The sequence below is a fragment of the Python bivittatus genome, unplaced genomic scaffold, assembly GCF_059951505.1.
Source record: "Python bivittatus isolate LINGU-HERP-01145 unplaced genomic scaffold, Pbiv_v1 ctg000310_np1212, whole genome shotgun sequence".
NCBI lineage: Eukaryota > Metazoa > Chordata > Lepidosauria > Squamata > Pythonidae > Python > Python bivittatus.
The window spans coordinates 13148159-13175026 of NW_028277054.1; the positions used below are offsets into that span (position 1 = coordinate 13148159).

At 44.3% G+C, this 26868-nt stretch overlaps 1 protein-coding gene across 2 annotated transcripts; it reads left to right on the forward strand.

Moving 5' to 3' along the window:
• The first annotated feature begins 255 nt into the window (after positions 1-255).
• On the forward strand, positions 256-26240 carry CD164L2 (CD164 molecule like 2). 2 transcript variants are annotated; one of them, XM_088140150.1, is made up of 6 exons: positions 256-529; positions 7139-7246; positions 8952-9029; positions 10643-10732; positions 17368-17530; positions 25154-26240. In XM_088140150.1, exons 1-6 carry the CDS (start codon positions 442-444, stop codon positions 25158-25160), a joined length of 534 nt encoding a protein of 177 aa, XP_087996276.1. In that variant the 5' UTR covers positions 256-441; the 3' UTR covers positions 25161-26240. The 2 variants fall into 2 exon arrangements, with proteins under 2 accessions (XP_087996276.1, XP_025027127.2); XM_025171359.2 differs by lacking the exon at positions 256-529 and adding an exon at positions 3178-3403.
• Positions 26241-26868: the final 628 nt, after the last annotated feature.

Here is a 26868-nt window from a genome sequence, read left to right on the forward strand (position 1 = left end):
AAGGTTGAGAAACACTGGTCTGAATGGACCTCACTGCCCCACTACGAGTCAGGCCAAGCTGTCTGAGGATTGTGCGAGTTGTCAACCCACAGGTTAAACTCCGAAGCGGGCGTTCAAGCTAAACTCCGCTCCGAGCGCCAGCAAAAACGCCAAACGAGAGCCCCCCGACGATGCCACGCGTCGCCCCGCCCCTCTCCGAGGGCGGGGCAAGGACCAGGGGCGGAGCCACCTGCCCCGCCCATCCGGCGCACCTGTCTGCCCCACCCCCAGCTCCTTTCCGCCGCGCGCGCGTGTGCTCGCCCGCCGCCGCCGCCGCCGCCGCCGCCGGCGCTTCCCCTTCCCGAAGGCTTTTTCAGGCGCGCCTCGTTTCCAAAGTGACGGAAAAAGCACTGCTCGAGCTGCCGCCGCCGCCTTCGCTTGCCCCACGGAGGAGCTCCAGCCATGCCCGCCGCGGCCCACCTCGGGGAGCTCCGGGCGGCGCTGCTCTGCGCCCTGCTGTGCGCGCGCGGCTTGCTCCCGAGCCAGGCAGGTGGGTGAGATCGCGGGAGGCTCTTGGGCGGAGGTCCGCTGCCCTCCGCCGGTCGTCGCTTCGCTTCTCTCGGGGCGGGGACGCGGGCGCAAAGTTTTGGCGACCTCCGGCCTCGAGGTGGATTTGCCACGGAGGCAGGGAACTAAGCGGGGAGGGGGTGCAAGTCCCCCCCTTCCCCCAACACGCTCCGCCTTGAGCCTGTCCGGCCCCCGTCTGGAGCCATCCAGAGGGGCTGGACTACAGCGGCCATCATCCCTGCCCGCCCGATCAGGAAAAGTTGTTGAAGGCTTTGCCAGAGCATAAAATAGGTCAACTCCCTTCCGAGAAAGAGCATCAAGTTCTGTTCAGGCGCTCCATGCTCCACGGAGGAAGTTGCTTTCTGGCTGAAATAAAAAGTACAATTTGTGGTGGGTCCTAATAGTCACCATAATGTTATGGGATCCTTCCTCCAACATTTCCTCTCCCCCCCCCATTATTTTTCACAACAACCCAGCGTGGGGGTGAGAGTAAGTGTAAAAGCGGCTGATCTGAAATCTCTGAATAGCTGCATTCATACAACCCGATCTGTTGAACACCCCATAGTTGTATTTGCACCGCATCCTGGTTTATTTAAACTTTTTTCCTGACTTGGTATATTGTGCAAAGAAAGCTTGTTTGCGCAAACCCAGATAATAACTTAATTTCGTAGTTAGGCTCAGTGTGATGTGTGAACACAGCCAGTAGCTTTATTGGCCTCTCTGGGTTTGAACCCAGGTCTCCTTGGTCAAAATCCGATGCTCCTCCTAGATCACTCATTCCTCTGATTCACACATATATGTTGAACTCTTGATAGCCACCATGTCCAGTGACAAGCATTGTAAATAGGGCATTTGGAGTTCAGCTGTTTACCTTGCAATAATGCAGGACTTTAGGGGAAGTTAAGCCTTGCACCTAGCATGTTACAACTACTTGTGATGTTGAAAAGACCCACATTTGGGGGAGGAAAGAGCTTGGCCCCACAGGCCGGGATTCCTTTCTACTTTGTTTTTGTCATTTGGCCAAAATAGCTGTGATCCGACTATAGTTCTGATTAATTCGAGGAAAGGTGATTGGTATTGCAAATCTATTCTGTAGATGTGAAAGCCTGTAATGATTTCATTTCTGCGAGCTGTGCATCTTGCTGTTTCTGAGCATACTGATCCGAAAACCTAAATCCACCCCAAATCCAGAGGTTTCATTACAGACACCAGATATTATTGATGTAACTGAAGAAGTCCAGTATAATCACTATGTGTTTGGAATTTGTTCCAGATTTATTCCAAATACTGGGAATCTGTGCTTTGATAGTACCTTCCAAAAAAGTCAGTGTGTCAGTTTACATGTGAAATGTTTCTACCACAGAACCCATGCGTGGTCAGCAAACTTATTCCACGCCAGTGATTTCTGTAGAGGGTGAGCAGCACATTAATTCTTTCTCTCCTTCACTTGTTAGTGTGCATAATGCCAATCTGTCTTGGTGTTCAGTTTTGAGTATTTAAGGAAAGTGGTTTAGAAATGCAGATGGAGCCATACTGTGCTTTTCGCCTACTCTGTTTTTTTTTTTTTTTAAAACAACCTGAAAAGATACCAGCCCATTCATTAAGAGCAGTCTGAAGTTTGTGGTTCATGCATGTGGTACAAACCTGTTGTTCAAAAACTGAACAGGCTCTTGTGTTCTGTGGCTGGATGTTATGGCGTTATGCGCTTTGATTTGTGCCTTAACAGGTTGTGTGAGCTCATCTAAACTGGAGTTTATTTGGTGAAGAAGTCAGTAGCCCAGGGATGTGTACCATTTTCATGGCTGGTGGACACATTTAACATTTTGGGGGTGGCTCGAGAGATCCTGAAACTAAGGCAGCAATGCAGAGTGCGTCTCACAGCTAGCAGTGTTCACAGATCATGATTAACTAGGGTACTGAATTAACCCATTTGGGGGAGTTGCGCAATGCATTGACCTATCAGCTAATTCAGTGGGCTGGGTTCCCATAACATGCTAAATATAAACAAAAAAATGAGGTTAACCCTAACCAAGCTTAGCACGTTGTGCAAATGAGGTCACATTGGGAACAGGGTAGTAAGCCAGAGGCTGGCAGCAGTCGGGGTCTTTGCAAGCCTGGATCTTTTCACTCAGGATTGTCCAGGTACTAATTTAGGGCCTGCGCTGTGTTAATGAAGTTATCTGAGGATGCAAATGGGTGATGCCCGCAGTGTAATCTGAATCCGTGGAAATAGGAGAAGAAAGCAAGGATGATTTCCTTCTGAAGCCGTTCCAAGTGCTTTATAAGCAAGAACGGAAAGTGTTGTGCAGACTCTTTTAAACACCTGGTCTCCTGTGATTGGCTCTCCCTGGGGGCAGCAGTGGGTGGATTTTGTGCTGGTGTGACCTGTTTGGTTCTGTTTTTTCACAGTGTCCTGAAGTCTGCCAATCAGAGTTAGACACAAAATGAGGCCTTGAGGGCAGAGTCAAGTGTCTACTGTTAATTATCCATTGTAAAGCCCCCCCCCGGAATACATGCCTAAGTGCACGCGTGTGACCTGGAGATCAGGGATTTTAACAACAGATTTGCAGTGCAATGCTCAATACCCTGGTATCCTTTTGGGAAGAAGGATGGTATTTGCTGGACGCACTGCAAGATCGGGGTGGGGGGCAAATATGAAAGAAGACTGAACTTCTGCTCCAGTTATCCGGGATGTCATAAGGGAAGCGTCAGCTTGGATCATGATTGTCTTGCAGGGTGGTGAGAAGATGCATGTCTGAGTGCCTATCACAGATCTCCTGGCCTCTTTTGTGTTCTGCTTTCGGCCCTGCTCAAAATATATTATGGACTGGAGTGGGTGACTTTGCAACCCAGGAAGGTACCTTGTAATAAGCTGGATCTGCTTATGGATGGTAGCTAGTCTGCAGGATTTCAGGTCAAGGTTTTTCTCAGCCAAACCTAGAAAGGTTGAGTTTTGAACCCAGGACCTCTGGGTGTACCATAGATGCCCCCTCACTGAATTGCAGTCTTTCCTTTTAAGCCAGTGTTTCTCAACCTTAGCAACTTTAAGATGAGTGGGCTTCAACTCCCAGAGTTCCAGTCCACTCATCTTAAAGTTGCTAAGGTTGAGAAACACTGCTAAGCTCTGGTCTTCCTCTGGGACCAGAGTTGTTGGAAGTCTGGTGGCATATACATTTGATAAATAATAATAATGGGACTGCATGCCATATAACTCTCCTTGGAGCCATGCTTGCAGATAATTCTGGCAGGCACACTTACTCAGGAGTAAGTTTCACTCTTTGGAAGAAGTTACACTCCTGTGCACGAAGATGCTGATTTTGAGGTCGTGGGCCCTTCCAGATGCTGAAAGAATCTGTAATGCAGCAGATGGGAAAGTGGGCAGCTTTGCTTCGTGTCCCTCACTGAGAGTTGCTGACGGCAGGGATGAGGGCTATTGTTAAATGTGTGAACAGGACTTTGTGGGTTGGCTGGAACAGATGGGAGGAGATCTTGAAGCAGGCAGTGTTTTCCCCCTCTCCCTCTGTCCAATGCAGCATGCCAGGATTTGAAGGCATTGGGTGAAGCATCCGATTTCTCTGTGCTTGTGCAGTGACAAAAATAGCTTGGCTCATTTAACCACACACACACGCGCACGCACACAACCCCCAAACCTGCTAAAAATTTGGAGAACCAAGTCCTGTTTTCTTACTGGTTCTTGTGTAAATCACTCACTGCTAGTTAAAGTGCTATAACCAGAATACTGTATCCATGGCAATAGGGCCCATCAACCTTCCACCATAGAAAGATAATTGGTTAACTTTTGAGAGAGAGAGAGAGAGAGAGAGAGAATGTGTGTGTGTGTGTGTGTGTGTGTCAATAGAAAAGACTCCCATGCTAAGTTGCACACTTTCTCCTCCTGATTGATAAGCTAGTTGCAAGAGGCTGGATTTTGCTGCTGCCAGTTGCCTCCCACTCTCAACCTGGTTCCAGAGTTGCTGTCCTGCTAGGTTGGGCCCTCTTTGGGTTTGAGTAAATATGCATGGGATCCTGCTACTATCCAGGCCAGTGTTCTCTTCCCCCAGTGGCCAAAAGGTATCTATCAGCAGCCAGTGGGAATGAAACACTCTTCCAGTTGTGTTCCCACCAATATTCCAGAAGTTAGAATGTCTATAAACCATGGAGAGCATTATCCTGTAGGTTTTAAATCCCTTTTTAAACTGTTGAGTTGGTGTGTTGCTACACCTTGGGATGTTGTATGGTTATATGATTAAACTACAAGTAGTCCTCGACTTATGACCATGATTAGGACCAGAACTTCTGTTGCTAAGCAGCGCGGTTGTTAAGCCAGTCATGCCCAATTTTACAACCTTTTTTGCCATGGTTGTTAAGCAAATCTGGCTTCCCCCATTGATTTTGCCTGTTGGAAGCCCCCTGGGAAGGTTGCAAATGGCAATCATGTGACCCTGGGATGCTGCAACCATTGTAAATATATGCCAGTTGCCAAGTGCCCAAATTTTGATCATGTGACCATGAGGACACTGCAATGTGACCATGGTCCTGCATGTGACCATGAGGACACTTACGACCGTCCTCACACTGCAATGTTAATAAGTGTGAGGACGGTCGTAAGTCACTTCTTTCAGCATTGTTGTGATTTGAATAGTCATTAAATGAATGGTCAAAGTCGAAAACTACCTGTATTGAAGTTAACAATGAATGAGCACTATGAGGAAGTGTTTTCTTTTGCCTCATTTAAACCACCATTTTTAAAATTTATTTATTTTTTATGTGCATGTTAAATTATGGCATACTAGGATGGTTTGGAGTAGATACAAAAACTCTTGAATTTGTGTAGCTTTGTCAAATCCCATGTTGAGTATTATCCCAGTTTTGGGCACCACAATTGAAAAAGGATGCAGACAATGAACTATAGCAGTGTTTCTCAATCTTGGCAACTTTAAGATGTGTGGACTCCAACTCCCAGAATTCTCCAACCACCACAAATTCTGGGAGTTGGTGTCCACATAACTTAAAGTTGCCAAGCTTGAAAAACAATGAGCTATAGAAAAGGGCAACAAGAATAATCAATGGTATGGAAACCAAGGCTTATAAGGACAGATTGAAGGAATTGGTATGTTTATCTTAAAAAGACTGGGAGGATGTTACAGAGACAAAGGCTGAAATCTGTTCTTTGTCATCTCAAAGTACAGGGCACTGAATAATAGTCTTTTAAGTTACCAGATTCTGAACTACGCTTGATTTAAGTCAATGTTTTCCAATCTTTGCAACTTGAAGATGTGTGGACTTCAACTCCCAGAATTCTCCAGCCAGCATGAATTTTGGGAGTTGAAGTCCACACATCTTCAAGTTGCCAAGGTTGAGAAACACTGTGTTCCATAGTTATCTTGTTGTGAGATGGGCAGATACATAAATCGTAATGATAAATAAATAACATTGGTATTTTTTGCATGTTTCCAGTGGGGGAACTATGTTCACCTTTTATGCCAAAAACAACACAGAATCTTGTGGTGTTTTAAAGTCTAACACTTATTATTGTACAAGCTTTTGTAGATCACAGTCTATTCCATCCAGTGCATCGACTGTAGTTTGAGAGAACAATATTGTTTTCTCCATGGGATACAGAAACTAAACATGCACGTGTGCGTGTGACACCTGCCCGCAGGCTTACAATCTAGTACAGTGTTTCTCACCCTTGGCAACTTCAAGATACGTGGACTTCAACTCCCAGAATTCCCCAGCCAGCATGCTGGCTGGGGAATTCTGGAAGTTGAAGTCCACGTATCTTAAAGTTGCTAAAGTTGAGAAACACTGATCTAGTAGATACAAAGAAGCCCGAGGAAAAAATATTGAGAAGAATAGAAAACAAGAAGATCAAACTATCTCTTCCTAAAAGTCACAGAAATATAGTCTTGGCTCACACGTCATGCTGACCATTTTGTTTATTATGATTTGTTCCAATCAGAAATCGTAATTAACCAAATTCACATGACATATAATATCGTTTTCCAAAAAAAGGAAGCATGAACTGGATTCTCGCGTCAGCCTAAGCCAAAAGCAAACAACAGAAACTAAGTTTGGGCTCCGCTCAGCGTGTGCATCCGACCATAATCATTCTCACCATGTTTAGAATAGTTGCGTGGATTTTCTTGGCCTGCTAAGTTAAATTCTCTAAAGTTTAACCAATAGCGTCACAGTCTCTTTGCAGCAAACATAAAATGTGTTTGGTGTTGCCAGTCGTTTTTCCAGCGGTGAAGACTTCATCCTGTCCAGGATGATGACCTCAACACCTTGACAACGTAGGAGACTATATTAAGTTGATCTGAGTTCGTTTTGAACCTCCAGTGTTAAGGATACATGAAGAAAAGAGACAGTTCTGAAAGTAACATGGCAACTATTGTATATAGAGTGCAAATTGAATATCTGAAAATTTGAGGGCGGGGGGCAAAAGGGACCTGGTTATACTTACTGGTATGAGCTTTTGAATAACCCTAAAACTCAGCAGTTTTCTGTCACTCCAACCCAACCTTTTCAGGATCCACATCTATAGTCTGGTGGGAAAACAACCTCTCTACACCATTTGCTTTTTTTACAGGGGAATGCAAAGATCTGGAGTCATGTAACCAGTGCACTGAAGGTTCTCCTTCCCAGAATATTACAAACTGCATTTGGAAATACTGTCAGGAGTCTCACGAGAAGCCAGGTGAGTGAGGAAGAAATGCTTGCCAAATATCCTGTCCCCAGCACTACTGCAAGGATCTTGTTTTGTGCAGGGATGGGCTACCTACTGGCAGACTACAGTTCCCAGCAGGCTAGCCTTCGTGGCCACGGATGACAGATGCTGAACGTTGTAATTCGTCTACAAGATCCATTCTCAGACGTGGCCAGCGCTCTGAAAACCCTTCTATTCGGTGGCCATGTCTGAGCCAGGTGATCTCAAGTTCTGAATGTCTTTTGGTTTGCACCTGGCTTGTTGCCGTGGCGACAGTCCCGAGAGGAGAGGAATAGCCGGGAGCTGTAAAGGAACAGCTTTTGCTGCCTGCTGATCTTGAAACAAATTCCTGGTGCTCATTGCTTCCCATGACAGTTGCCGGCCAGCGTGATTTAGAAACTGCAAGAGAGTTTGCCTGTAGAGGCAGGGCAAGCTACGCTAACTCATTTTCTCGTCATCCACCTCCAGACCCCTCTGGATGTCTAACAATCAGCGAGCCAAGCAAAGGTTAGGCAAAATATCCAGGATGGGGGTAGCTCAGCTCCAGCTGCTGTTGCATTTCCTGGTTTATTAAGAAATGCAACGGCCATTTTTTTAGAACGTTTTTAAATGGTTTGTGGATGAAGACAAGGTCGAACCATGTCCATATTGGTTGCTTAGAAAACTACGAGGATCGATCTATGAAGGAGAGTTTTGTTGTTCTGTCTTAAGTTGAGTCTGAGAACTTTACGGTTCTGCCTTAAGTTGCTTTGTGTAGTAGCTCTTAGCTTAACCCTGTAGAGCCGGTCAGTGTTTGCATCCTGCTGTTGCTGACAAAGGCCCGTGTCTGAATAATTTGGCATAGCAGTGAACATTTAAACTGAGACCAAGAGGCAAAAGGAGACATTTCCTCCTCCTAAAATGGCTTTTCTTATAAGACACCACAACCCAACAGACGAAAACAACAGCCCCGAATTCCAGGCTTTGGCATCCCATTGATCCAGAGAAGAAGGCACTTGGTGCTTCTTTGTTTTGTGGAAACAAACCTAACCCCGGGAACGGAGCAGGCTTCTTCTGCCGTGTCCATTTGTGTGCCTTTTGAAAAAGGGTCAGCCAAACAGAGCAGGAGGCATTTCTTCTCTTTTCTGGAGATCACTGTTTCAGTGCAGTTCTGGTGACCGAAGTAGCTGATAGCATTCTTCTGCTTAAGACAAAACAGTTTTAAGGCTCACTTAAAATAAAGCACAAGAGTAAAGGAGCAACCGTTTCTTTTACGTAGGAGAAAAGCCTGTTGGTCTTTCCCCAATTTATATGGCTGCTGCTCGTCAGGTGGTCACAAGCAGGAGATGGAAACATAGGCCCTTCCCAACATTTTTCCTTTGCAACTGGTATTTGGAGGCATTCGCCCCCCCAGTGGATGGTGCGTGAACCCAGCCATTGTGGCTTGTTCTGCAGACCACAATTAAAACATTCCATAGCTTACTGCAGTGTTTCTCAACCTTGGGAACTTTTAAGATTCCCCATGGCGGGCTGGAGAATTCTGGGAGTTGAAGTCCACGCATCTTAAAGTTCCCAAGGTTGAGAAACACTGGCTTATTGTAGTGTGTGAACCCAGCCAATCTGGTTCTGTATCCCCATATAAGGAGGAAGAAGAAGAAGAAAAAAAGCTAAAGCTTGTTATTGTGCCCTGCTTCAAAATGACTTCCTTCATTTGTAGGTATGGGGAGCTGTGTGAAAAATGGAGAAGCGTTGGAAGAGAAATGCTCATTTTTCAACACCACTGTCAGCTGTGAAGGTAATCCTTCGGGGAGGATTTGTTAGAAGGCCTTGCAAAACCTTCTGTCTGTGCTATAAGTTAACTGATTTGCGGAGACCAGACAGTAGGCAACGTCCAGAATACAAATTCATGGAAGGAAAGAGTATGGATAGCTCTTATTCCATGTTGGTTGCATGTTCCTTCCTGAATCAGAAGCGGCAAGCTTTGTCAGTCTCTGGACTGCAACAGTTGGACCAGGATGATGGATACTAGGCCTCTGGTCAGCTCTCGTATGGTTAATTTCAGGTTTACCATATAATAAACCAAATGCACATAGAAAGTCTGAGCATATAATCCTTTTGCCTACTGCAGTCGCAGAAATCAGATGTGAATTCTAGTGTAAAAGTTGTAGTGACTAGAATGACCCGAGGACAGAAACCTTCTGTTGGGGTGCATCACAGATCTGCATGTCCCCCACTCCACAAAAAAGTTTTGGCTGTACCCCAGAACCTCTGTAGAAATTCTCGCCAAATTGCCATTTTTAACGTGATTAAGTATTTAATTGGATGTGGTGTGATTTAAACCCAGTTTATTTTTTTCCCCTGGCTCAGCTGATTTCTTTGCCCTGGCCCCTCTTCTTCTGGCTGACTGTAAAAAGGCCAGAAAAAAAAAAGTTGTGCATCCGTGTCTGAGGCCGGTTAGTTCAACCCCCTGCTTAATCCCAGAAACACAGAGCTTCGATGATTGGTTTGAGATTGGTTTTTCTCTTTCAAGAAATTTCTAATGGTACTACTGGAATTATTTTCCAATAACAGAATATGGAACAGAGACCCACATCTTTGCCTTCCTTCTTGATAGCTCTTCCATGTTTAGAGGTTTTGCCCCTTTGCTTTTGTCATCCTGTTTTATTAAGAGAGTATAATGGAATCGGATCATAAGAACATCTCTGTTGGATCAGGGCAAGGCCCACCTTAGTCCACTGTTTGGTTTCACATACAGTAGTGGCTTACAAGAGTTTATTTCATTGTTCAATTTATATGGTTCCCCCCTTGCCAGGCAATGCTGGGGTGCTCACAAGAAGGAGATTGAGACATAACTCCTTCCCACCATTTTTCTTCTGCAACTGGTATTTGAAGCCATGTGGCCCCCGACTGGGAGATAACCCTAAGTCTTCAAACCTTTGTGAATTTACCCTAACCCCTTTAAAACCATCCAAGTTAGTGACCATCACTGCTTCTTATGGCAAATAATTTCATAAGTTAGCTGTGCTCTGTGAAGAAGAGTTTTCTTCTGTCCTCAGTCTCCACCAGTCAGTTCCATTGGATGGCCCCTTCTCCTAGTCTTTGGAGACAGGGTGAAAAACTTCTCCTTGTCTACTTCCTCCATGCCATGCATGATCTTGTAGACCTCGGTTATGTTCTCCTGTTCTCCAAGCTGAAGACGCTATAAGGAAGATATTTGAGACCCCTAGTCATCTGAGTTGTTCTCTTCTGTACTTCTTCCATCTCTGTCATACCCTTTTTCAAAGATGGGTACCAGAACTGTATTTCCATGGTGCAATTGTAACCATTTTTTTTTTTAATTTAAAGGACTCAGCCTTTTTTTTTCTTGCTATACAGTGGAGTTTTTTTTTAACTGATCCTTTTTTATAGAACTAAAACTAACTACCACAGAGCATCCACACCCAACCACAAAGGAGCCTCCACAACCATCTTCGAAGGAGCCAAAGATCCCCACACTTGGTAAGTCATCTATGTAAATTTGTTTATATTAGGAGAGGAACAACTGGGCTGCAGCCATTCACATGGAAAATGCCAAGTGGCTTCTGAGCTCTTACAGATGTCCCTAATCAGGATCTTTTTGGCAAATGCTTCAATTTTCAACTATTCTTCATTGCTCCTCCTTTCAGACAGGTTGAGTGGCAGTGGTATATCCCACAAACTTCTCCCAATTACAGGAAGAGAGTAAAGGCTTTAATCTCACCCTGATGATTCCTTCATTGATTCCCTTAGGAGCCCCAAAGAAACTAAAGATCCAGCACTCAGAGGTGCTTTAAGCTACAGTGATATGGGAGTGAGCATCCATTACCAGGACAACAGAAATCTAGCTTGCTGTCTCGTCTGTCTCTGTGGGGACCAAGAAACACCTAAAAATGGCCTTTTATTGAGTCAGACCAAGAATCCACCTAATTCAGCATTAACTACTCCACCATTTCTTCACCTGGTGCCCTCCACATGAGTTGAAGATCTTGAACATTTAACTCCCCTAATCTGGAAGCACTTAGTGGGGAAAGGAGGTCATTTCTTCCTCAAGAGAGATTTGTTCACCTGCATTCACAAACAAATGCATGCCCACGCATAGGGGACTTGTGGAAAATGTAGGCCAAAACATTTGGAAACGTGCAGATTGGGGAGTGCTGTACTTAGTAGGTTTTAAAGGCATCCCAAATGTTCCTGCTAAATGTTTTCATCTTCCACGCCTTTCAAACCGAGCAGCAAAAAACACAGGCCTTGATGCTGCTAAAAGCCTCATGGAGTGCAGTTGAAGCGCTACTGGAATTGAGCAAATTTGTGAGCACAGTCCTGCCCTGACACTGTGCCCTCCAGATGTACTAAATTACTGCTTTCATCATTTCTAGTGAGCAAGTCCAGTGGATTTATTGGAAGGGGATAGGAGTCTGGAACAGCAGCTCCAAGTCTTCTGAAAGACAGAAAATTGGAGAAAGACTGTTTTTAGGATTTTGCATTAACTGGGGATGTTCCAGGGATTCCATCCTTGAAAATTCAAATACAAGCTGGCTTGATCTCTTGGGCTAATGTATAAGTCAGACTCTAGTTATCCATTGGATTTCACGTTTCTCTAAATGATGGAACAGAGTTCTCAACTCAGATGATCCACAGTCATTTAAAAAGATGTATGAGAAAATGCTAGGTTTGGAAATGTCACCTTTAAGGTGGGATGTGTGGAAAGGGACATACTTAAAGGCAGTTCCTATGGATGGAAAAATATGAAATAAAATGAAGCAAACATGTAATTGAAACCCATTTGGATCAGTCTTCCACCCCTTCTACTAAATGCATTTTGCCTGATTTAGAGATCACAGCAAGCAACGTTGTTAGATTAACAGAGGAGTTGGAAGAGTCCTTAAAGGACACCAGATTCATCTGCCTGACTTTAAGACATGTGGACTTCAGCTCCCAGAATTCCCCAGCCAGCATGCTGGCTGGGGAATTCTGGGAGCTGAAGTCCACACCTCTTAAAGTTGCCAAGGTTGAGAAACACTGAACTAGGAGATCTGCTTCGTTGATATCCCAGGGAGGGGTGAGTGAGTCCCAACCACCATAGCTACCTGTGTCCTAACTGCTGCCAAGATGGAATAGAGAGGCAGACATCCTGCATAGTGTGCTATTCATGACATCATCCATAATAGATGATGTCATTGGCTCTTTGCCACCATGTCATCTCTACATGCTGCAACCCTAGATAACAACAGGTAGCCATAACCACTTCCCCATCCCTGGTTTTTCACTCTTCTGCCTGCTCAGGGTGAAGCTGGGTCCACTCTCAAACAGTTGTTGTTAATGATGATGATGATGACTCTCAGCAACTCTTGATACTTTCTCAAACTTCTTTCTAGCTTTTTTTTTTTTGTAACAGAAAAAGGAACAAAACACAAAGATAATTAGTGCAAATACATACAGTTTCAAAGAGGAAAAAACACATAAAAAGCGCTTTTAAAAAGTGAAAAAATACAACAGAAAAAAGGAAAGAAACAAAGAATAATATGTTGTTATCGCAGTTCACCATTACAATTCTATATGTACTTATCTAATAGAAATCTTATTCGAGTACCTATGTATTTATTTCTAGGGAACTCCTGTATACGAAATACAGTAGATTAAAAAAGAATGATAGTTACAGAAGGGTATTAGAAATAGATACTTCTTTCTCACTTTAGTTAAAATCTGGAGGTGAGAGGGAGTTGGGAGCAGAGAAGCTGTCAGGCCCAGCCCAAGGACGATGACGAAACAGTCCAGTCGAGTACGGTTCCTTTATTTGCTTACACCTGATAGACAGAATCTCGCCAAACTCAATCTGTACTACAGCAACTAGTGGATATACCCTGGGAGATTCTAGGGAGTGGCTCTCCTGGATCTCTTACTCTTCTCACGCTCCCCCTGCGGACTGTGTTGCCTCTTGCCTCCTCCCCCCTCCTTCCCGATAGCCTTGATCTCCCCCATCACTCTCCTCCTCGTAGATACATTCCCCCGCAGAAGCCCCCAACCTGTTCCCCACCTTACAAACGATGCCTTGGAGAATTATCCAACGGGGCCTTTGAAAACACGTAGGCTTGTAATGGCGTAAAGCGTGCAAGGATTGTACTTTTTTTTCCACTGCCAGCTGCAGGTAGAAATAAGAGATTTCATAAAAGATCCCTTTCCGTTCTTGGAGGGGCTTGGTGAGCAATAACTGCACCTGCCCTGCTGGGATGGGAAAGCTTAACAAGGCAGGCCGGAGGAAATGGCGGTTTAATCAAGAAGCGAGCGGGAGATGGGTGGGCATGTGTGAGCGGTGGTGTGTGTTCTCTTGGAGGATGAATCTTCCTGCCGAAATGAAGAGTAGGCAGCAAGAAGCTTTGGGCTAATTAAAGTGAGTAACTCTATCCCAGAGCCTTGTGAATTATTGATCTGACATAGGCTCCCCATAGGCCACTGTGTGCTCACGAAGCTCAGGGCACATGGAACAGCTTTGGTTGGGCTTCCATGCCAGCCTCCCTGGCATGTATTTAATTGCTTCAGTTCTTCCTCTCGGAAGCCCTCGTTCATGCCTTGGCTTTTTCTGCAGCATTTTTATTTTTTGCTGCAGCTCCGGGTGAAGGCGTAGGATGGACATCTTTCTGGAAAAGGCTCATTTCTCTTCCCTGTGTCTTGGAGTTGCAGCTGTTTCAAGTTGACTAATGTGGGGTGGGTGGCCGGAAGGGAAAAAGAGCCTGCAAGGAAAACATCCAAGGTATTTGTTCTTGAAAAGTCAGGCATTGATTTGGCCAGGAAATGCCAGTATTGGCCCCTTTAGCATAATCTAATCTAGGGTTTTTCAACCTTGACAACTTTAAGACATGTGGACTTCAACTCCCAGAATTCCCCAGCCAGCATAGCTAGGAGTTGAAATCCACACGTCTTAAGTTGCCAAGGTTGAGAAACCCTGATCTAATCTCTTCCACCACCAGGAACACTTGAATCACTCCTTAAAGGAGCTGGTTGGCTCTCACTTGTTAACTAACTAAGCAGGGGATTCTTTGCTGAAAACAAATAATGGAGCCAGCAAAAGCAATATTGTGGGTGTCTACCTGCCAAATAAGAATGATTTATTCTGCACTATCAGTGCGTGTGGCAGTTTATGTAGTTTAACGAGTAAAACAAACCTGAGATCCGTAAGCCCCAATGAGCTTACTGCTCTGAATCTTAACAACTGGAAATGCTGGAGGAAAAAGCAGAGGCACCAGGGATGAGTGAGTCTGCCTTTTCCTTTCTTCCATATGGGCCAAATTTAAGTTATACTGGACAAGGGAAAGGGAAGGAAGGACAATGGAATTCGAAGGATGTTTGGAGGCCAACTGTGATGGAATGGTTTGGCAAAGGTTTGGAAGTGTAGATTCAGTCTGGAGAGATTGATGTCAGGTTCAGCTCAAAGAACTCCACGAGACAGTACAGATACAATTCTGTTGCATTTATTAGCTCCAGCCTCTCAGACAAAATCTCTCCAGACTGAATCTACACTTCCCAAGCCAGCCAGCCAAAACACTGTGAATTCCTTAGGGTGGTGCCAGTCTCATCTTCTTAACCTTCCCACACTCCTGCTGGGGGCTAAGGAAATGCTTATCTCCCCAAGCGCGACCTTCATCAAACCATTCCATCACACTAACTCATCCAAGCCTTCCTTAATCTGTTGCTCTCTCTGTGTGTTGAACTGCCAGCTGCAGCATGCTGGCTGAAAAGTTCCCATCTCAACCCATCTGGAGAGCACCTGATGAAAAAGGGTGAATAGTCCAACCCCCTTCCCCCCATACTGCCTCTGACAGCCTAGACACAACTGTAGCATCCCTGACCGATAGCCCTCCAGATAGAATGAGCTCCACTGTCATCCTGTCTTCTGAAGCACTTGTTCCTCTGTCAATTAGGAAGATTCCCCTGAGGTCTCACCAAAATCAGCTTCCCAACAACCTCATTCATTATTTCTCATCCTTTCCTTGAAGCACAAAAAGACACATTGGTTCCATCTACTGCATGTCATCCCTTCACAATGTTGAAGACCATGTTTCTTCTCTCCCCAAGTGTCTCTTCTCCTGGCTTAACAAACTCAAGCCCTTCCACTGTTCCTTGCAGGACTTGATTTCCCCATCTCAGTTACCCTTTTATTCTGAGCATTCTCCAATTTGTCAGAATCCTCCTTATGCAATGGGTGGAAGATTAGATGATATTCATATTGTTACGGTAAGATTGTGATGATGGAAATATTTTAAATAAGCAGCAGCAGATGCAAGTACCCATACAGTAATATATTTGCAGCTTGAAATGGAGAAGGGTAGAAATTTTAGAAATCAGTAAATACATGCCTACTTGCATGGGTGCAGTTGGGGATGGCAAGTAAAGTCACTCTGCTGCTCAGGTGTTTTTGTCATTCACTTGGGTGGGCCAGGTAGATCAATCAGCAGGTCTCATGCAGGTGGCTGGACTGGGGGACCTGGTGGCTGGCCTGAATAAATTTGATTTATGACACCAGCTAACTGCTGTCACACTCTGAATTCAGAGGCGTTTGCTTAGTGTTCAAGGCAAATCTTCCCTATGAGAACAGCTTTATGTTGGATTGACATGTTCAGCAGAATAAAGTGGCAGAATCCTGAGATGATTCAATAGACTACCATTTCAGATTTTAAAAGAGTGTTTCTTTAACATGAGTTGCTGTTTTGTTACTTGGGTGTATAACAGCTCAGAATAAAACTACTCCATTCGAAAGGTCTTATTGCTGATTCAGAAACCCCCCACTTAAGGATGCAAAATATGAACCATTTAACAGGATCCTGACATTATTACAGGGGGGAAGAGAGAGAAACACAGAAGCAAGAGTTCTTGCTAAGGGAAGAACAGGCTGCCCACGAGCTCTCAGAGCTGCAGTGTTTCAGGGGAAAAGTCCAACTTCGCTGTAATATCAGAATCGCTGCCGATAAATCAGCCCCGCTCCTGGACACAGCTAACATAATGAGAACAACAGGTGCAGCATTCATTTGAAACAACAAAGAAACCCCATGCACAAATACCCTAAGAAATACAGGAGGCACATATAATGAAAGGTTTATATGCAGGCACAGTGGCATTGAGGCTCCCGCACTGAACCCATTTAGAGATGCTCTAGCGCAGCTTCTGTTACTCCATCCTCGAGAAGCCACGTCAGCCATCCTGTCTGTTGTCATTCTTCTTCACTTTGGGCAAAACGTGCCTGGGAGAAGAAGGCTAAATCTATTTTGAAATCAGTGTCTGTTCTCCAAGGAAATGAAAGAGGGAGAAGGAGAGGAGAAAACTTTGCTTGGAATTTAAAATAAAAATGTTTCCGAATGCAAAGGTAAGGTTTTGAGGGTATACGGGTGTGTGCCATTTGAATGGTATGTGTCAATGAGTCTTGGATCCCACCCAATCTGGGATTTGGCTGCTTGTAAGGGTCCAACAAATTCTAACAGTGCTAACATAGACTTCTGCAGAAAGGAGGTTCTCTCTTTCTTTGAAGCTGGATGCTTTCCCATCACTTCCATGTTCACATGCTTTCAAAGTACAGATGTGGAACAGGATTTGCTAGACGATATGAACTGCAGTACTGCAGAGCCAGTGTGGCCTAGTGGTCAAGGCACCAGGCTAGAAACCGGAAGACTAGTTCTAGTTTGAGTTCTAGTCCCACCTTAGGCATGAAGCCAGCTGGGTGACCTTGGGCCAGTCCTCCTCTCTCAGCCCTAGGAAGCAGGCAAGGGCAAATCACTTCTGAAATCGTGCCAAGAAAACCACAGGGACATGTCCAGGCAGTCACCAGGAGTCAACACTGACTGGAAGGCACCAAAAACAACAATAACAACAAAACCCTGCAGTATAAATGTATCTCTCCTTATCAGGGTTTAGTTTGCTGTGATGTGCAGTTCACATGTGGGGTTAAACAGCAAAAAGAACCCCAAACTATGAAGTTCATGGAATAACCTTCCCATATTGTCGTGCCCTTGAAAGAAGCAAGATTTCAACGCCCATAGTTTCTACTATCTGCAATAAAGTTTGGGGAAAGTCTGAGATGAGCTCTTTTGCCTTGTGCCCCTCCATCCCTTTGCTTGGTTACCCTCTAGGTACGACCCCCAACCCACCACGAACTCTCCCACCCGAGTTCCACCCGCCTGGCTTCGACTCTGCCAGCTTCATTGGCGGGATCGTCCTGGTGCTCAGCGTCCAAGCCGTTGCCTTCTTTGTTGTGAAGTTCCTCCGATCGAAGGACAACACCTATCAGATGCTGTAAGTTCCCTACGGACCGCTGGGGGTAGCAAGATGGGGCAGAAAGGAACCGCTAGGCTTTTCAGCTGACCAGGTTTCAAAATGTGGGATGTCAGCCTTTCTTGGGAGAAGCAACCATTGTGGGCCTGAGATGAACAGTGTCAAAATGGCTGCATAGGCCAGTTTTTAACCCACCTGCTGCCTTAGCGTGAGAAGGCGTGAAATGAGGCGGATCAGCTCCTGTTCTCTCAGCACAGAAATAGGGGGAGTTCTCACTTGGCAAACCTCCTCCTTCTCCCACCCCTTATCCCCACAAGCAATTTCTTTTTTTTTCCTGCTGCAGCCAGCATTTCCCCATTCACACATAGTGGTTCTGTGTGCCGTTGGGGCCTCAAAAGCTCTGGTCGTGTTCACACCACAGAGAGGCTGTGCCTGCCTGCTCACAGAACTGGCTTTTTGACGTTTCACACCACCTCCACAAGACAGCTCCTGACCTCTCACCCCGCTTGCTGGCCTGTCTTTTTTGCTTCCCTTCTGTATTTTCCTTCTTCCTTTTCAGCTCAGAGTTTTGCCTACTTTCTCTGCTCCCTTCATTCTGCGCTTCCCCTCCATTTTCTCCCCTTCTTTTGGCCCTCCTCTGCAGCGCGTGGCTTGCGTTAAGATGAAGCATAGGAACTGGGAAAAATGTCAAGGCTTTTAAGCATGGTTTTGTTTGTTTGAACTACATTCATTGTACTGTGGCTCTTCTGTGGCTTAGAACAGGGGTGGACCGTTTGCGGACAGCATGTGGGTCCTTGGTGCTCTGTTTCTGCTCCCCTGCCTGAAGTTTGCACTGAAGAAATGCAGGGAAAAATTTCAGTGGCACAATATCTCCCCTTTAAGGGTGAGATGGGAGTGATATACTTGTAGGAAGCCTCCCAGCCCATCCTCACCTTTAAAACCCACTCAAAAAAACCCTCCCCTTCCAGTGACATCACAGTGTCGGCTCCCTACAGTTTTCAGAAGATCAGGTTCCAGAAGTTGGTCTGGAATTTTAACCATTGCAGTCCAATTCTCAGGAACAGCACCAGACTGGGAAGACTGGTCTGAAAAAAATACCGTTGCTTACTTACATGCAATTGAATGTAATGGTGTCCTTTGTTTTTTAACCCTGAGCTAAAGGTTGAGCCAACCAGGAATTTGGCTTAGGGAAGGAATTTGCAGCAAGATAAGGAAATGTAATCATTTCCCCAAAACCGTGGCTCCTGATTTCTTTTGCTTTTAAAGTTCCATGAGATTTGCTGCTCTTCCTTTCCAGCCTCCTTAAGCAGATGATTTTGCTGCAGAGGCAGCCCAGCAAAACCATTCTGTGAATTTAGATCCTGGACACAGAAATCATGCATAACTAACTGGCACAATCATGGCCATATGTAAACCTTCTCCGGTTTCTAAATGAGGTCCATGGTACGTTTGTGCTGAATGGAATGTTGAATCATTGCAGGCTCACCTCAGAAGGAGCTTGTCTGAGATTCCAGCAAGGAGGAAGCTAGCTGGTGTCATAGTATCAGTGATGTCTTTCTATCAGGAACATCCCAGCCTGTCCTAGTATACTCTTTGCAATAAATAAGTTAACCCAGCAATAAGGGACCTGTTCCTCTCCAGAGTTGGTGATGGAACTCTGTTGGATCAATCCTGGGCAGTGTGGGCAGGAATTATAGATGCTGAAGTCCAGTCATCTCTGGAGCATCAGAGATATCCTCAACTATGGCTTAAGATCAATCACGTTCCAAGAGGAAGAGTGGTTGTCTTGTTGTTCAAACCCTACACAAGGCAAATATTTCACAGGTTGAGCATTTCCCCTTAAAATATAAAAATGAAGAGGAGGACCATTCTAATGGACTTCCTTAACATGTCTCCAGTTGGGAGTTCTTGAAACCTTTCCCTCCTTTCACAGAGAAGGGCAATGGTAGCCATTCTCCTGTCTGTCTCCTTTTACCCTCTGGAGTTTTAACTTACTCATTTCAAAATAATTTGATCTGCTATTCCAGTGCCTTCTCCTAACTCCTTAACGTTGATTCTGAAATTCAGTTTACAAAAATCTACTTTGCCCCTTTTAAATTCCTTTCTTCTGCTGTTCCTGCTAACCTCTATGATAATTGTAGCTATGGAGAATTTCCCCTTTGTTTATCACATTGAGATCAACCTATGCTCCCATTTGCTTAAAAAATAAGTATAGAGAGTAGGATTAAAGGGGTATAGGTTTTGTTTTTTGAATTATATCTAACATGTCCTTGATTCCATTTTCTCCCACTTTTTTTTTCTTCCTTGCATGCTGCCTATAAGGGAGGAGAACCAGCAGTAGGTGTAGAAGAGTGTGTGTGTTTGTGTGTGAAAAAAAAAAACACTAGGAAAGTTAAGGGCTGCTTCCAGAATAAGGAAAACCTATAACTCTTTTCATAGTTTAGTCCACTATTTATGCTTACCCTTCAGAATCAGAAAGACTGTAGGGCAGTTTGAACACATTGAATATCCAGTGATGGTGCATTTCCTAGACAGGGGACAGACTTGTATATTTAAGTGTTCACATAGAAAAATACCATGTCTTAGGAGAGAAAATAGCCTGAATTCCTCAACCTGTTTGCAGAGATATATGATAGTGCAGATAACAAAATATTCTTTCATTCTCCTGGAGGAATTTATCTTTGGAGACTCTCTTTAACTTGTTCTCTCTTACTCTGCTGTCTAGCTCTGAGTGAAGAAGTATATGGACAATTTTCAATCCAACACAGTTCACCTTTTGATCAATTGTGTGTACGTGTGTAAAAACACATAATCAGCATCCTGTTGTCTTTAGAAATTATGGGTCTTCCTTGCCCAAAATCAAGAGTATAGGGTGAAAAGAACTATTCAGAGGTGATCAGAATCAGCCTCTGTATCCTGTTCAACCTGAATGTAGGGTTCACAACTTGACAAGTCTGCTAGGAAGCTGGCTTTTTTTGCTACCAAAAATGATGGGAAAGAGGTGAATTGATCACTGAGTGGAGAAGCCACTGGCTGCTGCCCCCCCCCCCGGGAAGAGAAAATGAATGGAGAAATGGAACATAAATAACACTGAGGTGGGGAGTATAAGTTCTATCCTATTCAGCTTTCTCTGCCACTTAGTGAGGACATTAAGAACGTTCATTTAATTTTTGAAGAATAGCCAACCTCTCAGACTATTAAGGCACCATTGCACATTCTGCTCCTAGACAAGACATTTGTTCTGATTGTGTTGGGGGTGGGGAATTCTCCAGGTGGTACTGAACTACAAACCCTAGCAACCCCAATGAGCATTGCCTGTGGTGAGTTGTAGTCCAGCAACCCCTAGAGGACATGTTCCCCACCTTGTTCTACCATGTTTCCCATCATGAAAATGATCATCTGACATGTTTGAAGGGTGCCAGTTTAGGGAAAGCTGGTGTATGGTTTCCTTTGTGTGTGGTTTACAAAGTAAACGGCTGAGAATAAGATGTTATAGAGTCTCCATGGTGACTCTTGAGTTCTATTCTCAGCTGGTTGATTTCCCACTCAGTTTTCATAACTATTTAACTGAGGAATAGGACAAAAGTGGTGGACTATAAGGTCCTATGCTTTAGAAAGAGGGACATTTATGTTCTTAAAGTGAGGTAGTGGTGGTAGTGGTTCTGGATGGGGTATACTTAAAGCAGGGGGTAGACTTCTAGATGGTGGAGTTCAATTCCCACCAGCCCCAGTTAAAACATCCTGCCACATGTGGAGGGCCAAATGTATCTCCTTACTGTCTTCAGTTGATGTGATTCAGTTTTGCATCTGAAAAATAAGCCAGGCTGTATTCGATGACATGATGATGGATGCACGAGCATTCTTTCTTCATGTCTACTAGGAGTTTCAAGTTCTCTTTTGCATCTCACCCAATATGTTTCTTGAGCCTTAAAGAATTCTTCCTACCTTTCCCCTTCTAGTTTCAAATATTATTTATACAACTTCTTAGTCACTTTTTCTGACTCAATACCCAGTTGCTTAATTAGCCCTAAAGCTACTGCAAGAATCTGTGGTAGCACTTCTAGGCCATGTTCATAAGCACACAACCTGGTGCACGCAAATGTTCCCAAGAACTATCAAAGCTTCCTTGGAGTAAGCCCTTATGGACTCCTGCATCAACCCTTTGTTCTTGAAATCTTCCAGAATTGGAAGTAGTCTTCCTTTTCCAATAACAAGAATTGTACAGTGGATTTTAACTGCTACTCGGACTGAGGAATTACCACTAGAGCTGTGAGAGAGAAACATCCATTTTAAAACCATCACTGGCAGCAGCTGGATTCCTTAGTAAGCCATTTGTGTTTCTAAAAATTGGCAGATCTGAAACCAGCACATATGAGACAGTACACCAGCTTAAAAAGTAAGCCATAAGTCTGACTTCAGAATACCAACAAGAAGCAGCCAATTCTTTCTCCTCCATTTGGCAGAAGTACCAATTGCAGGAACTGGCCATTTAAAAATATAAAAAAGTGTTGTTCTTTTCAGTCTCTTGTCTAATTCATGTTTTTAATCTTCCCAATAGCCAGAGTTCTCTGGGCAGATTACAAAGCAGTTAAAAACATACTCCCTCCCCCTTTCTCAGTCCAAAAGTTTGCAGGCTCTGCGCTGAATAGATATGGGGACGTGTTCCAGCTGGCTGCTCTTGTATCCAACCAGTGGAGAACTGCTGAGTCTTCATGCTGTGTCTCTTTTGTGTTGCTGTGTGACTTTTGTGTTGCTGAAGCTTTCTTTGGAGGGTGGGCAGTGGAGGAGATTGGAGGGAGAGAAGTTAATGGAGTGCTATATGCCATCTCGAGTGAAGACTTGTGATCCTGACTTCTGAATTAAAGCTTGTGGGAGCTTCTTTGTCTAGGGCACTGTTGTCCAAACTTGGCCACTTTAAGATGAGTGGACTTCAACTCCCAGAATTCCCCAGCCAGAGTTGAAGTCCACTCATCTTAAAGTGGCCAAGTTTGGACAACACTGGTCTAGGGCTTCTGATGCTCCTGAGTGTTATTGTTGTGGCAGCATTGTGCAGTGAGTAAGAGCACTCTGTAAGGTCTCTCCTGCTGAGAAAGTTCAACCCTGGTAGTGATGCTTTCCAGGAGAGCCAAGAAGCTGCATATGGGGTCCCTCCCTTAGGAAAGGCCTTTGCTGCCCACCTTTCTCTTGGTGGAGATAAAGTGAAAGCTCTTGCAGAACAGCTGGCTTCAAGACAGTTGGGGGGCCCTCAACAGCTGCTTGTGAGCACAAGAGCAAGTCACACTTCAGAGCATGGTGTTAGGCTGAGTGCAGCCTCTAACTATTCCCAGTATTACTTTCTCTGCCTAGTTCACAGCAGCATAGTAATGCTGGTAGTAAAGCAATGCCATGACTCAGTAGAAGATCAGCTGCTTTCTAGACTGACAGCTCCAAGTTCCATCATCAGCCTCTCCAGTTAAAAAGGTAAGGTAAGAGGTAATGGGGAAATCTCTTTCTCAAGAATCTGGAAAAGCCCACTGCCAACCAGAGTAGGTAATACTAATCTGGATGGAACTCTACCATCTGAGCTGGTAAAGACCACCATTTCCACTCTTCTCAATTCCTCAAAAGCAGTTTGAAAATGACCACAGTTGTCTTTGCTTCTGGAGAAAGCAAGGTATGTTACTTCGGTGTCCCAAACTACCACAGATCCTCAAAGAGCAAAGTTCCCCCCTGCTAGGGAGAAAGAAATTCGAACATACAAAAACCCAAGCATGTTTCTTGCCAAAGAGGAGAACAGAAAGAACCTTGTTAGTCCCATCCCTGCTCCTGTACTTGATTTGTTTTGTATTTATTTAATGTAGTTTACAATACTTTTAACCCACCCCAGTCCCAAAGGATTCTGAGTGGTGTACACCAGGGTTCCTCAACCTTGGCAACTTTAAGATGGGTGGACTTCAACTCCCAGAATTCCCCAGCCAGCCTTGCTGGCTGGGGAATTCTGGGAGTTGAAGTCCACCCATCTTAAAGTTGCCAAGGTTGAGGAACCCTGATGTACAACTTCAAACAAAAAGAAAAAAAACACTTAATAATTAAAGTCAAATCAGTACCAAGAACAAAAAATAACTGCAAGGGAAAGCAAGTTTAAAACCCTAGGCTACTAAGAAGGGAGTCTGCATGTTGTCTGTAGAATTGATATATTGCCAAAATCGGGATCAACTCTAGGTGGTTTACAACAAACAATGGAACATCAAGACTCAACCATAAAGCAATATTACCCTGTGATAAACTGTAAAAATCATGGCACCAAACCAGTTGCTCTTAATAATCATTAGGGTTCAAACATGCTGCAGAAGCATTCCATCTTCAAGCCTTCTTAAAGATGCCAAGAGAAAGGCAACTGGAATTTCTGGTGGAGGTTGTTCCACAAGGTTTAGCTAATAAGGACAAACATGAACAGGAGACTCTCCCTTAACTTTTAAACAAAGCACTTCTGTTTGCTGTGTTTACTCTGATACAGAATCCGTGGGATTTAGTGACAGCTAAGCTTGTGTACATGACAACGCAGCCCTACAAAGATATACTCAGTCCCTTAGACCATTTTTTTTTTCTTAAGGAAACGAGATTTAAGATTGCAAGTGGAGATGGATATCCTTTGTTTTAGGGAGTAGATTCCATTAAAATCAGAGGGATTTGTATTCAGAATCAACACATGCAGAATGGTGCCTTAAGACCAGTTAATGTAAAACCAATGTAACAACACCAAAATATTGTGCTCCGTAACATGCTGCCTCCAAACAAACTGTGTTATCGCTCAGCATGATAAACTAGTTCACCCAACACGCTAAGGTCATGGTTTTGCTTCCCACAACACACGGACCCAGGGGCACCTACAAGGGGAAGGTCAAAGAAGTCAAGAAGGTGGGTACAGTACATGTTAAAAAAGGTGGGGGGGTAGGGCTTCAATCACATGGTTGTGGCTACTATCTTACTTTGATGCCCCCTCCCATGGATGCCCCTGTGTTAGCCCATCCACCCACCCACCCAAAATACAGCCAATCATGCTGTTCTCTCTTCTTGATTGGAAGAAAGGAAAAATAACCTGATTTGAGGATAGTCAATATTGAGCTGACTTGCCCCAGTTCCATTTTTCTCTTACCATGCTGTTCCCCTTGGTACCCTCTAAATATTTGACTACGTGATATCTTTGAATTTGGTTTGACAACCAATAATATTGATGAATTGATGGATTTCATCATTGATAGGCAGAAGTGGGGATTCCTGACAGAGCCTTTAACAAAATGCTCTTGAGCTTGGAATCTGGCAATTGGCCTTTTAGGCCGTGTACTTTGCCAGAATCCAAGCAAGTGAGATTTTCCCCTTCCTGGAGCAATTATTTCAGTGAGGAAGTTCACAGGTGCCTTTTCAGCACATAAAGAATTGAATAGTGAAACTGGACATTTTGGGGAAGCGAGCTTCTTGCTGTCCAACCGTTGGGAGTTGCAAATTGTGCTTTCTCTGTTCTGCAGATACAGGTTCTATTTCTAGCCAACTCAAGAGAAGGAGCATTTGTTGGCATGTAAGCTAGTTAAGTTAAGGTTCCCCCTTGTATTCTGGCCTGGTGAAGTGTTTTTCCTTCCTCTACTTTCATTTGCTCCATCGCATTAGGATCTAAAGGCTGATCTCCAGGGAGCTGTCTTGACATATGTCTTTTGGCTGGAAGAATACTTGGAGAAGAGGCCAGTCTGGCCCGGTTGGAAGCCAAGGCATTCTCTTTCCATCTGATGGAATTGCTGAAAGAGACCATCCAAAAATCTGCACCTAGCAACCTGTTGCCAAGCCAGTGGCACTTGGCATGGATATATGGCTCCTTTAGACTAACGTATATCCACAAGACCCAACTTCGAACTGCAAGAAACTTCATCTGCTTTGACTGTGGATGTATGTAACTGAGATTAAGAATCTCTTCAGCCAACTGGATTTTTTCTTTATAGTCTCTCTTTATGTGAATTATTCTAAGCCCACAAAAAGCCATTTATCTCTTTCTTGGTACGAGGGGTCAAGCCCTGAACTCTGCCTCCCCGTGTCTTAAGAATTTCCTTTAACCTTTGAAACCCTTCCCCTGATCTTTTTTCTTTCCTGATGTTGTAAGCAGTGCTACAACAGAACAGTATAGTATAGCTGATCCATTTGCAGACTAATTTGCTAATCCTTTTTTTTTTTTTTTAATTCCTGGCAGCCCTAAGGATTAGCAACATGATCTGCTAGTTTTAGTTGTTATCCCAGCATAAAACTGTTTCTAAAAAAATGTGGGCCCCCCACTCCAGTCTCTCCCTTGATTACTCAGTGTTTATTTGTTCTTCAATCCTACACCAAATGTGGAATATTTGTGCAACCTGAACTGCTTCAATACATGTCTGCCTTTGGTTTAGCCAGGTCCCTTTTCAAAGCTGGTACCTTATTCAAATGTTAACATGCTTGGTTCCTGATGTTAAATTGATTGCACAAGAGGCAAGGGGTCTCCTTCACACGTATCCAGATCCTGTTTTCTGATAGAGGAATTGCAGGCAACAGGAGCAGAAACATAGCAGGTTTTGTGAAACAGAACTGATGTTGAACTTCTCTGAAATTGTCTGCCTGTTTAAGAATGAATCCTTGAAGACATCAGTGCTTTTGGAGAATCCTTTGCTGCAAACTAGGAGTGAAAACAGGAAAAAAACAAGAGGCTTTTCAAATAAAATGCAATATTTATGGACATAGCGTGTGCTTATTTTTATAGATATAAGGATAGTTTTGATGCTGACCAGCTGCCATTAGAACATTCCACCAAGGAGGACATGTGAATCTCCAGATGTTGCTTACTGCAACTCCCAGTAAGCCAGTTCAGTATTGAGACATGGTAAAAGTTGTAGTTTTCAGCAACCCAGATTGTACTTGTGAGATGAACTTGATAACATCTAAATGAAAATATACAGGTAATCCTCATTTAACAACCACTCATACAGCAGCCGTTCAAAGTTACAACCATGCTGAACGAGTGGTACTTACAACTGGTTCTCGATGTTCTGGCCATCGCAGCGTCCCAGCAGTCACATGATTGCGATTCAAGTGCTTGGCAACTGGCTCACAGCATGGTTGCGGTGTCCCACGGTCACATGATTGCCATTTGCAACCTTCCCTGCCAGCTTCCCACAAGGAAAGTCAATGGGGAAGCCAGCAGGAGGTCACAAATGGTGATCATGTGACACTATGCCTAATGACCACCTGGGATTTGCTTAATGACAGCAACTGGAACTGCCGTCGTAAGTCAGCATGGTCATGTGATTTTCTGCTTTACCACTGCGTTGTTTAGCGACGGAGTTGCCAGTCCCAGTTACTGTTAC